At 39.2% G+C, this 13,444-nt stretch overlaps 1 protein-coding gene across 3 annotated transcripts in view; it reads right to left on the reverse strand.

Moving 5' to 3' along the window:
• Positions 1-13,444, reverse strand: part of arid2 (AT-rich interactive domain 2) — an 89,743-nt gene that overhangs the window by 23,714 nt on the left and 52,585 nt on the right. For all 3 annotated transcript variants that reach the window (XM_061914022.1, XM_061914020.1, XM_061914021.1), the window contains exons 8-11: positions 9,534-9,784; positions 3,655-3,751; positions 3,348-3,557; positions 2,204-2,368 (exon numbers count right to left, since the gene is read on the reverse strand). In XM_061914022.1, coding sequence (XP_061770006.1) covers positions 2,204-2,368; positions 3,348-3,557; positions 3,655-3,751; positions 9,534-9,784 — 723 coding nt within the window. The remainder of the gene's footprint in view (positions 1-2,203; positions 2,369-3,347; positions 3,558-3,654; positions 3,752-9,533; positions 9,785-13,444) is intronic.

Below are 13,444 nucleotides of genomic sequence, written 5' to 3' on the forward strand. Positions count from 1 at the left end.
AATTATTTTGACTGGGGGGCCAGATTTAGAGAAAGAAATGTGTCTGAGGGCCGATATATCTATTTTTAGGAATACTATTACAAAACTTCACAATAATGTCTGATTGAATGCTAAAAAAACGTTTTGACAGACCGCCTTAAAAAACGGAATGGAATTTTAAAATTTTCTATGAACGATAAAACACTGAATATTGACAACATAAACGTCACACCCCCTCTCGATCGACATATTTTACAATAAAACAAAACGCGAAAAAAATGCGACAAACAGCGAAATATGAACACAATCTGATATATAACTAAGCTTTAAATCTTTGTTGTGAAAATCTCCTTCCACGTCTGTCCCTTACACCCACATTTCGGGCTGACACTCTGTGAAAACGCTCCCGACGCCCACCGCTTGGTGCCTTGTCTGAGCTGCTGTAACATATATTACAATAGTAACTAATTAATTACCATAGCAACTAGTATGTCGCGAAAAAGCGCAGATTCCAACCTTTAAAATACTTTGTATAGTTCAAGACTTACAGTCATTTGAAAACATGACTGCACATCATAATGGCAGCTACACTTTCCATCTTTAAGATCTAAAAAAATTATTTGGGAATGTCCAGCGGGCCAGTTTGAAATACTTAACGGGCCCTTAATGTGGCCCCCGGGCCTTATTTTGCCCTGGTCTGGTATACATTGTAAAAAACACATCACATTTTATGGTAACATTTCAGCAGGTAAACTTTACTCTTAAATCTAAATGTTTTTCTTACAGTGTAAGTAAAAATATATAATTATGTAATGAAGCAATTTAAAATGTATATATTATTCACTGTTACAAGAGGCCTTCTGAGGGCAGCTATGACTACCATGTGGCCCCGAATGAAAACGGTTTTGACACCATCCATCCATTTTCTTCCGCTTATCTGAGGTCAGATTGCGGGGGCAGCAGCCTAAGCAGGGAAGCCCAGACTTCCCTTTCCCCAGCCACATCGTCCAGCTCCTCCTGGGGGATCACGAGGCATTCCCAGGCCAGCTGGGAGACATAGTTTTCCCAACGTGTCCTGGGTCTTCCCCGTGGCCTCCTGTTGGTCGGACGTGCCCTAAACACCTCCCTAGGGAGGCATTCGGGTGGCATCCTGACGAGATGCCCGAACCACCTCATCTGGCTTTTCTGCATATGGAGGAGCAGCGGCTTTACTTTGAGCTCCTCCCGGATGACAGAGCTTTGGGTTATGATCTACGTTCCCATCCTTACCTATGGTCATGAGCTTTGGGTTATGACCGAAAGGACAAGATCACGGGTACAAGCGGCCCAAATGAGTTTCCTCCGCCGGGTAGTGGGTCTCTCCCTTAGAGATAGGGTGAGAATAGGGGTGATTCTCACCCTATCTCCCTTAGAGATAGGGTGAGAATAGGGGTGATTCTCACCCTATCTCTAAGGGAGAGACCCGCCACCCGGCGGAGGAAACTCATTTGGGCCGCTTGTACCCGTGATCTTGTCCTTTCGGTCATAACCCAAAGCTCATGACCATAGGTGAGGATGGGAAAGTAGATGACCGGTAAATTGAGAGCTTTGCCTTCCGACTCAGCTCCTTCTTCACCACAATGGATCGATACAACATCCGCATTACTGAAGATGCCGCACCGATACACCTGTTGATCTCCCCATCCACTCTTCCCTCACTCGTGAACAAGACTCCGAAGTACTTGATTTCCTCCACTTGGGGCAGGGTCTCCTCCCCAACCTGGAAATGGCACTCCACCCTTTCCCAGGCGAGAACCATGGACTCGGATTTGGAAGTGCTGATTCTCATCCCAGTCGCTTCACACTCGGCTGTGAACCGATGCAGTGAGAACTGAAGATCCTGGCCAGTTGAAGCCATCAGGACCACATTATCCGCAAAAAGCAGACACCTAATCCTGCAGCCACCTAACTGGAACCCCCTTAACACACTGACTGCACCTAGAAATTCTGTCCATAAAAGTTTTGAACAGAATGGGTGACAAAGGGCAGCCTTGGCGGAGTCCAAGGCTTTATATTGGATTGGTTTGACACCCATTATAAATAGTGACAGTCCGGGTCGTCACTGGTAAACTGCAGGGAATTTGGTCTGCATGACTTTAAAATCAGATTATTACAAATCCCACAGGACTTAAAACATTAAAGTGGTGGCTTCTTAGTCATTGCGCAACACATTTCCCGCACTCACCAGTAGATGTTGCTCCTTGCACGGCCGCAGGTACCTGCTCCACCAGCTGCGGTCGAACCTCTGTTGCCTGCTCGGCGTTGGCCTGGTGCTCGATCAACCGCACCGCTGTGAGCGCATCCGGTCCGAATGTGTGAAGGTCCACGGATACTAACCTCACTAACAGGTCTGAAGAAACAACACACACGAGTCAGTACAAGAGCAGGCTATTAGAAACATCACATCTGTTTAGCAGATCAAACAGCTTATCGAGAACTACATTCTAAATAGTTGCAGGGTCGACAGGGAAGGATTTGGGCTTGAGTGGGACAAAACTTGGCAAGCATACAAACCACCAAGAGTCTAAGATTTTAAACCTTCTGTTCGATAAAGCGGAAATCAGAAAACTGGCTCATTAAAGGGGAGCTGCACTTATTTAGGGTGTATTAAAACCTTCTAAAAACATCCAAAAAATACCAATAATACTCAATTTATGTGTTCTGACTATTCTTTTTGATAATATAAAAATTTATCACGGCCGCTTGTTTTATTAAGGAATGTAGTTAATCGTAGAACTGGCACCCAATCTTAATAAAATAGTATTAATTTTTAATGTGTGTGTGAATGGGTGAATGTGGAAGTAGTGTCAAAGCGCTTTGAGTACCTTGAAGGTAGAAAAGCGCTATTCAAGTGTTAGCACTTTATATATATGTGTGTATATATATATATATATACACATATATATATACGTATATACATATATATATACACACATATATATATATATATATATATATATACGTATATATATATATATATATATATATATATGTGTATGTATGTGTGTATATATATATATATATATATATATATATATATATATATATATATACTTCCAGCGGGTATGTAAAAAGGGATGATGGAGATTGTTTGATGTTTATTTAAAGCGCTTTACAGGTGGAATAGAACATCTTTAATCGGATATATTGTTAGCTGACTCTTGTCAGTGTTAATTTACGATTTGGAATGCATAAAAAAGCAAAACATATGTGTTCTTGTCTCACATAAGGATACATTCCAACAAGTGCCTTTCCCCTTTTAACAAACTTTCCAGTGTTGTCCAAAGTTTGATTTTGGATTTGGACCAGGGATGCTTGAGGATTCCTACCTATGCTATGGTCGACCGAGGCCATCTTGCTGCAGGGAACCTCTCCGAGCTGAGCCAACAGGTACAACACCTCCAAAGAGGCCATCAGGAGCATGAGGTCAGGCAGGGTGAGGAGCATCATGACCTCCCTGTACGAGTCCTGGTCCACATACTCGCAGATGAGCACGCCGTTGTCCTCGGCTTTGCTGAGGTTGCCCAGGATCTCCATGGCTAAAATGATGAAAGGAGAAAATTGCTTAGTTGCCTGGGCCACAAGGCATTTATTTATGTGAGTGAGTTCAGAGGATGTCGCTGTTGGAAGCCTCACCTCTCATTTTGAGGAACCGGTCTCTAGACATTAAGCATTTGGTGATGGTGTGAAAAATCAGATGAGTCATCCGAAAGTCAACAGGATCAAGCTGAAGCTGTAAATAAATAAAATTAAAAAAGACTCAATCATCATGTTAAAGGACGTCAGCGGAGGAGGGGTACATTCACCTGAAGAACAGCACGGAACCAAAACATAACTAAGAGTGCTAGTGTGAAAACGACAAATATGACTCATAAACAAAGCAACTTCATTTGCATTCATCGCTGCTATATGCTGTTTGCAACAAAGAAGCATGCTTTAATGTGTACTATGGATGCAAAAATTGCCCATCTAGTTACTGTCGACAGTCTTAACTGATCGCATCAGAAGCCATTTGCATATATTTTCAAGAAATAGTATTTTAATAAGGAGTCACGTCCCCGCAGAGCAATATATTAACATACATAAAGTTTATACTGAAGGCCCTGCCAACTACTTTCATCATTTGTTCTTAAAGCATGCAGATGAAACAGATTTTATGTTTTTGTTTCCTCCACAGAGCATTACTTATTCATAAATTGGTCAGGTTTTCGGGGACGGTACTGCATATAATACCCAAACATAGCAACTGTTTAGTTAAGCATCAGACGTTAATGCTGCTAATTCTCATACACTGCAAAAAGTCAGTGTTCCAAAACAAGGAAAAAAATAGGTGTATTTTACTTGAACTAAGCAAAATTATTTGCCAATAGAACAAGAAAATTTGGCTATTCAAGACTTTCCAAAACAAGTAAAATTAGCTAACCTCAATGAACCCCATTTTCTTGATAGAAAAAAAAAAAAGAGACCTTTTTTCTCAGTGCGTTGAAAAATATTCTTAAATTAAGTAAATGCTAGTGCCATTATCTTGACATAATGATATGCGCTCGGCATTACATTTCTTGAAACCAGTAAACGTACACTAAAAACTAGTTTATTTTTCTTAATGGAAAGGCAAGCTTGTTACTCTCAGGTTCTCCTAGCCCAGTGGTCGGGAACCTTTTTGGCTGAGAGAGCCATGAAAGCCAAATATTTCAAAATGTATTTCCATGAGAGCCATATAATATCTTTTTAACACTGAATACCGTATTTCCCTGAATTGCCGTCGGGTATGTAGTATGCGCCTGCCTAGAATTACTGCCGGGTCAAACTCGTTTCGCAAAATATTATTTTTATTAGCGCATGTCTAGAATTTCCGCCGGGTCTAACTCGTCTCGCCAAATAATTAGCATATGCCTAGAATTTCCGCCGGGTCAAACTCGTCAAGTCACGAGTGACACTTCATCTGTCATCATTTTCAAAATGGAGGAGGCTGATTTCAATAATTTGAAATCGCATAAAGGGAAGAAGATTAAGAGCTATTCAGTAGGATTTAAGGTCCAAGCTATTGAATATGTTAAGAACAGTAAGCAGCTATGTTTTATTAATATACCGTAGCTGCGTGTGTCAAATATAAGTCATTAAATGACTCCCGCATCCTGGTGGTAGAGGACGCTAGTTATCTTTCTTGCGACTACTCGGCTGCAGAAGAAGTGACAACAAGCAGCAAGAGTGAGCAGCGATTGTTTATTTTTCCCTCTCACTTGCACTTTTAACATGGAGGATTACATATCTAAAATAAAACAGTTTTCTAAACTGGATTTTCAATCGAAGCAGGAGGTAATAAAGGAAGATCTCCATCGAGACAGAAAGACTTTCAAAACTGAAGAAAGATAAGGAAGACTTCTATAAACAAGTTATCGATGCTTTTGATCAGAAGGAGCTGCGCGTGGACTTCATTTATAAGTAAAGGTAAGACCATAATAACGTTTTTGTTTTATTAAATGTGCTTTTCATGATGGTATTCTTACATCACACTCAAATGTATAAGTGCAGGCCTAAATTTACCGCATGCTTTTGGTAAACGCCGGAGTGAGAAGAGGTTATAAATTGATTAGCGCCCCGGCGGCAATTCAAGGAAATACGGTACAACTCAATGCGTGCATTTTTAAGTAAGACCAACATTTTTAGAGTATACCGGTAATAAGTCTCTTATTCTTTTTAATAACATTGTTATTCTATAGTTAACCAATAATAAATATAATTCTTCTTACCATTAATGCGACATCTTGGAGAGGTGCGATAGAAAACGGACGGTTGGATTAAAATGCATGAGAATGTTTTAAAATTTGAACCTTATTTTTAACACTGTGATTACCAGCGGAATTATTCATTACTTATCGTGTTAAGCAATGTCAGCTAAGATTTATCTGAGAGCCAAATGCAGTCATCAAAAGAGCCACATCTGGCTCTAGAGCCATAGGTTCCCTACCCCTGTCCTAGCCGCTCAGGCAAATCATATTGTCTAAAAATGCATTTTCCCATAACATGACATCATTGCGCCAAGTGCATGCTCTTTCAGTCAATTAGTGCGCAAGGAATGAATATATATATATATATATATATATATATATACACACACACACACACACACACACATAAAGCCCGGCCCCCGGCCAATTTGTTTTTAATGTAATTTTGAAGAATTTATCTGAATATACATGAACTATTTCTGTTCAAAGTTGTTTGAAATGTCAAATGTTTAAATATCAACTGTCAGTTTACTGTACTGTGCCAAGTGTACTACAATAAGAGTACATCTTTTCTATTGTTTTATTGAAAATAACACAGCAAAGTCCATTTGGCTGTCATCTGTTTTCATTATGAGACACAATTGTGTCCAAGTCATGATATTTTTATTTCATGCTTGAAGTAAGAAATTATTACTTTGAAAAAGCAGTTTTATACTTGTGAGTGTTGATGATTGATAGTCTAGTTTCAAGCATGTTTGACTCATTATAGGTCATTAAAATCTCAGCAAAAAGCTGTAAGATCTTACTAAGACAATTTAGGACCAAAACACTTAAAACAAGTAAAACACTAACATGAAATCTGCTTAGTGAGAAGAATTATCTTATCAGACAGAAAATAAGCAAATATAACCCTTATTTGGGATATTTAATCTTACTTAGATTTCAATTTTTGCAGTGTAGTAAAACATAGTATTGCTTGTACTCCAACACGCTGTGATGTGCCGTCAGGGCCAGCAAGACCTTCTTTGTTGGCATAACATAACCAGAAATAATGATCATAATTAATGAAAAAAAATTTTTTAATTTACTTTCCCTAAAAAAAATATTCATATTCTCTTCATGTCATATTATGCTCCTTCCATTACTGTGTTTTTAGGTTACAGTTTTTATCCAATCAGAATTCAGCTAGCTTATGTTGCCATGCTGCACAAATTCTGCCCAGGGCCTTCAGAATCAACAATGTGGGCGTCTGTAAGTAAACGGGCCCATACAGTTGATAGATAATTGCCATAGCCAATCAGATCACGAGTTGTTGTCAGTCAGGCCTTCAAGCTGGCCTCACGTTGAACGTGACATTTACGCGTCATGTGATTGGATGCTCACTTGGGAGTCCCAAGTGAGTATCCAATCACAAGTTGCAAAAACAGGCCATATGGCCCATAGAAATTTTCCCGCCACTTTCACACGAATCAACCGACTACGACCAACTACCGACTACGAGCGGCACCACTGGCTTATACGGCGTCGAATGGGTGCTACAAATTGTGGATTCAAATATTTTATTTCTTAATTTTTTCATGCTCCATTTGTTTTATACAATTATTGTAATTTTGACAGTACCACGGAAGATATGTTTTATTTGCTGAAGCGGGTTTATTGAATGATAAATGTGCGGTGTACGACCAATAGTAGCATTAGAGAAAGTGCATGGACACTTGGAATACATAAAAAAAAAAAACTACTTGAGAAATCAGACTAATTCAGTGCATGTAAACGTAGTGATTGTGTATGTGCGGAAAGCTTCATTTATGATTACTGCCTTTGATAAAAATTAGGAACTTTTAGCTTTTGCTCACATATTCTGTTACTTAGACACGCCGAGTTGGCGCTTTTTCAAAACGCTTGTAAAAAACGTGTTTAAGAAATACAAATAATATAATACTTCAACGGGAAATAACAAACATTAAAAGTACCATATTTTTCGGACTATAAAATCCTTTCATTTTATCAAAAATCGACAGTGCGCCTTATAACCCAATGCATGGAATAATTCTGGTTGTGCTAACCAACCTTGAAGCAATTTTATTTCGTACATGGTTTAATAGTAAGTGTGACCAGTAGATGGCCGTCACACATAAGAGATACATGTTGGCTGCAATATGACGCCAGTAAACACCAACACTTTAAATGTTCCATTGAAAAAAACATTACTAACGGTACATGAAAATCTGTCAAAATGTTTTAGTATGACGTTGAAGCCGCACCGCTTGATGGATTGTTGGCCCATTACAGATACCGTAGTCAGAGATACAAGTATTACTATGGTGTGTATATAAGGACCGCAAAATGGCACCCATCAGCAGACATTACCCGGCGTTTTGTTTCACTTTTCTTGCCTTATGGTACCTGCTGATCTCTATTTGAGATCTGCATAAGGCCTGAAAATTTGCGCCAGTCCGCCACTGTAGTCTGTGCCGACACCGTAGTCGATAAACTGTGTCTTTTTCTCTATCTTCTTTTTATGGGACATTCATCCTCCGCTGTTGCCATTTCTAATATAAAGTACCGTAAAGTTGTAACTTACACCTCGCTATGGAAGTGCTAAAACATACCGGTGTAGTGGGTTTACAAAATTCAGATTCGGTCGGACAGTTTTTCACGGGACACATTTCTGGCGTTTGCACTAGTGAGCCACAGATGAGGAGATGCTGCTCTGTTATCGATTGAAGTAAAGTCTGAATGTCATTAAAACAGTTAGTGCCATCTTTTGACACTTTTTCCACTCACATTCTTGCACGATACACCACTACAACAAAGACGACGGGCAGAGAAACTGTGTAATACTCTTCCATATTAGTAGGTGGCAGCCGGTAGCTAATTGCTTTGTAGATGTCGGAAACAGCGGGAGGGAGTGCGGGTAAAAAGGAGTCTAATGCTTAAACCCAAATTAAACAAAAAGTGAGTGCCCCTAAGAAAAGGCATTGAAGCTTAGGGAAGGCTATGCAGAACGAAACTAAAACTGAACTGGCTACAAAGTAAACAAAAAAAGAATGCTGGACGACAGCAAATACTTACTGTGGAGCAGAGACGGTGTCCACAATGTACATTCGAACATGACATAACAGTCAACAATGTCCCCACAAAGAAGGTTAAAAACAACCGAAATATTCTCGAATGCGGGAAATATCGCTTCAAGGAAGACATGAAACTGCTACAGGAAAATACCAAAAAAAGAGAAAAAAAATCACCAAAATAGGAGCGCAAGGGAAGAACCAAAACACTACACACGGGAAGACAGCAAAAAATGGCATGATGAGACAAGAGCTATATTGACATATAGTTGGTTATGGTTTAAAGTCATATCCAAAAATTGCAACGACGACTTTTTACTGTCAACTGAGTTTAGTTTTTTAATGATTTCTGCTGGTGGTGTGCCTCTGGATATTTACAACGCAAAAAATGTGCCTTGGCTCAAAAAAGGTTGAAAAAACACTGATCAATGGAACCTTTTGACCTCGTACGGTGTGTGAATCTTGCACTCTTTTGCCCTTTTTGATGACCTCTTCGGGAACTCTGAAGAAACGTTTATCCTTTTTGCGATTTGAACGGTTCGTACATTCGAAAACAACATAAGCATCGGACATTTTCTTCTACGGAAAAAGGCTGGACGGCGCCTTGTACACCTTGAGAACAGAGCGAGCTTGACCATTTGACGGGCGGGACGTGACGTCGGCAACATCCAAGCAGTTGCGATCACAAAATGAGCAAATAACAAAAGAGACTCACCTCGGCGGCCACGTTGCCCAGCGTGTCGAGGCCGAGCTGTCGTAGTGCGATGAGGTTACAGTGAGCACAGAGCAGAAGGAAGCGCAGGCACGTTCGGTTGGCCGCCAGCAGCTTGACGTTAGCGTCCTCGAAGGAGAGGTTTCGCAGGATGACAGCGACCTGCAGCACCCGCTGGGCCTCCATGTCGCTGATGCCCTGGTTCCGCGGCGGGTGGAAGAGGCTCCGCCAACGTTCTGCTACAGACGTACCATCTATGACACGGTGCAGAAAACATGGTAAGACCGTGAGTTTTTTTGTTTTTTTTTTAACGTCGTAAGAATATAACCATGTTAAAATACGGGTGTCATGTCGAGATTCACCGTATCAGGACAGCGATTGTACCCCTGCAGCAAGGGTGGCACCAGAAAGTTCAGATTTTTATTATCTTTCCTAACTAGAGTTGGCCCATTTCCAAAATGCATTTTGATTCTTTTCAAAATAAAGTGGACCACAAAAGTGTCATTATTGGCTTTATTTTAATAAAAAGTCTAATGATATATTAAACATGTGTTTCTTTTAGTCATGAAATAAGATGTTGAACATACTGGACAACTTGTCTTTTAGTAGTAAGTAAACAAAGACTCATAATTAGTCTGCAGTAACATATTGTGTCATTTACGGTATTTCTCGGACTATAAGTCAAAGTTATACTCAGGAGCGACTTGTGTGACATTATTTACACATTACCGTAAAATATCAACTAACATTATTTAGCTCATTTACGTAAGAGACTCGACATAAGATTTCATGGGATTTAGCGATTAGGAGTGACAGATTGTTTGGTAAACGTATAGCATGTTCTATAACTTAGTTATTTGAGTGACTATTACCATAATATGTTACGTTAACATACCTTCTCAGTTGGTTATTTATACATCATATAAGGTACACTCTTTCAGCCTGTTGTTCGATATTCTTTATTTATTTTAAATTGCCTTTCAAATGTCTATTCTTGGTGTTGGGTTTTATCAAATAAATTTCCCCCAAAAAATGCAACTTTTACTCCAGCACTTATATATGTTTTTTTCCTTCATTATGCATTTTCGGCAGGTGCGGCTTATACTCCGAAAAATACGGTATTTACCTATTATTTTGTCAACAATATTAATCTACTTGTTTATTTACTGTTAATATCTGCTTACTTTCTGTTTTAACATGTTCTATCTACACTTCTGTTAAAATGTAATCTCTTATTGTTCTCTTCTTTTGATATTTTACAAAAGTTTTGGATGATACTACAAATTTGGGTATCAGTTCGATACCAAGTAGTTACATGAACATACATTGGTCATAGTTTAAGTGTAGCTGTTGCTGAGTGTTTGCATTCTTTAAATATGTCCATCCATCCATCCTCTTCCGCTTATCCGAGGTCGGGTCGCGGGGGCAGCAGCCTAAGCAGGGAAGCCCAAACTTTCCTCTCCCCAGCCACTTCATCCAGCTCTTTCCAGGGGATTGGGAACGCTTTTAATATGTGTCATAAATAAATAACTATGAATAAATAGGTTGTACCCCGCCTTCTGCCCGAATGCAGCTGAGATAGGCTACAGCACCCCCTGTGACCCCAAAAGGGAAAAGCGGTAAAAACTAGATGGATGGATGGAAGTTAATGATGCAGAGTTATAAAATATAAATTAGACAATGTGTGATTGTAAAATCTCCTGAGCAAAATGTAAATGTATTGTGTTAATTGTGTTGCAGAGCGGAAGATTGTTGCGATCCCACGGACATTAAACAAGGCAGAACATGCAAGAGGGGAGGGTGCTTGAGCACGTTGTCTTCAGCTCCTCGAAAGCTTTAAGTGCATTCTATGATTTGTGTAAAACTTCAAGCAAGTGATTATTAGAAGCTCTTTTCGTTACAAGCAGCCAACGAGGTATTAATTTTTTGTAATTTCATTTCTGTCTGAGTGTTTACTGATGTGAAAACAAAGTCTGATCTACTGTATTGTACTGTATTTTGTAAGTTCTCATGGCGTGTTGGTGTGGATTGTGTAAACAGCAAGGAGTCAATAAACACCCGTTTTACAAAAAAAAACGTTCCTGTGTTGCCGTGTATCGACAGGAGCTACATTCAGTTTTCCTGACTTTATAAACAATTTTAAAAAAGATTTTGTGATACTAAAAAATATCGATGTAATTATTATAGTATTGACTATGTATGGCTCTTGTACTTGGTATAGTTACAGTTGATGCTTATAGATACAGTAGGGGTGTAACGGTACACAAAAATTTCAGTTCGGGACGTACCTCGGTTTAGAAGTCACGGTTCGGTTAATTTTCAGTACAGTAAAAAAACAACAATATACATTTTTGGGTTATTTATTTACCAAATTTGTAAACAATGGCATAACATACATATACACACAAGGTCCATTGCCAGGGTTAATGTGGTCAACATATATAAAATTAAAACTAAATAGGATAAGGCTCAGGATGGTTTCTTAACAAAACCTTTCTACATATAAAGTGCTTTTTTGATTGATTGAGACTTTTATTAGTAGATTGCACAGTACAGTACATATTCCGTACAATTGACCACTGAATGCTACCACCCCAATAAGTTTTTCAACTTGTTTAAGTCGGGGTTCACGTTAATCAACATTAAACTGCCTCCAGTTGTTGCTCAGATGAAATAAAATGGCAAAACTTTTCTTCAACATATACAATGTGCAACATTAAACAGTTTCAAGTCAACTCAGCCTGGCTAACTTGGCAGTAAGAGGATATATGGGCTTATTGTTCTTCCACCATTGAAGTGGGTGAACATCTAGTTTTAATGCAATACAGTAGAAAATGGATGGATGGATGGTATTAAATGTGCTGCTATAAAAACATTTGTTATTGCTTTAGCCCTGCCTGGCTGGCCGAGGAGAGGCTGTTTGAATGCGGTGTTTGCACCACGCTCCTCTTTCTCTTCCTTAAAGCGAGTTTGACTTGGGGGTGGTGCCGCTTCAACGGGTTTGCATGTTTGACGTGTTGGCAGAAGCAAACCCTACAGTTGCTGAACGATGTCGGCAAACGTCCGTCCTCCATTGTTGTATCGCACCGTGAAGCGGAAGTGTTCCCAAAGGCGAGATGTTAACGAGCAGGAGGGTCTTCCAGCTCTGGCTTTTGCATGTTGTCCTAGCCCAGTCGCTGCTAGCATGCCATGTGTTTTGCCACGCTCTGCATTGTTTACACAACGTGTGGTGCGCTACCTAATATGTCCGTGTGGAAACTCATTTGGTACACCTCCGAACCGAACCGAAACCCCCGTACTGAAACGGTTCAATACAAATACACGTACCGTTACACACCTAATAGATACTTCTATATATGTATGGATCCACTCATTTGTTTACATTGAGGAGGTTGCTGTTAGCGGTGAGCTATTCCAGTGGTTCTCAAATGGGGGTACGCGTACCCCTGGGGGTACTTGAAGGTATGCCAAGGGGTACGTGAGATTATTTTTAATTATTCTTAATAGCAACATATCAAAAATCCTTTATAAATATATTTATTGAATAATACTTCAACAAAATAAGAATGAAAGTTCATAAACTGTGAAAAGAAATGCAACAATGCAATATTCAGTGTTGACAACTAAACTTTTTGTGGACATGTTCCATAAATATTGATGTTAAAGATTTCTTTTTTTTTTGTGAAGAAATGTTTAGAATTAAGTACTTGAATCCAGATGGATCTCTATTACAATCACAAAAGAAGGCACTTTAAGTTGATGATTACTTTTATGTGTAGAAATCTTTATTTTTAATTGAATTACTTGTTTTTTTTCAAAATGTTTTCAGTTATCTTTATATCTTTTGTTCTAAATAGTTCAAGACAGACCACTATAAATGAGCAATATTTTGCACTGTTATACAATTTAATAAA

This window comes from Nerophis ophidion, linkage group LG10 (genome assembly GCF_033978795.1).
Source record: "Nerophis ophidion isolate RoL-2023_Sa linkage group LG10, RoL_Noph_v1.0, whole genome shotgun sequence".
Lineage (NCBI taxonomy): Eukaryota > Metazoa > Chordata > Actinopteri > Syngnathiformes > Syngnathidae > Nerophis > Nerophis ophidion.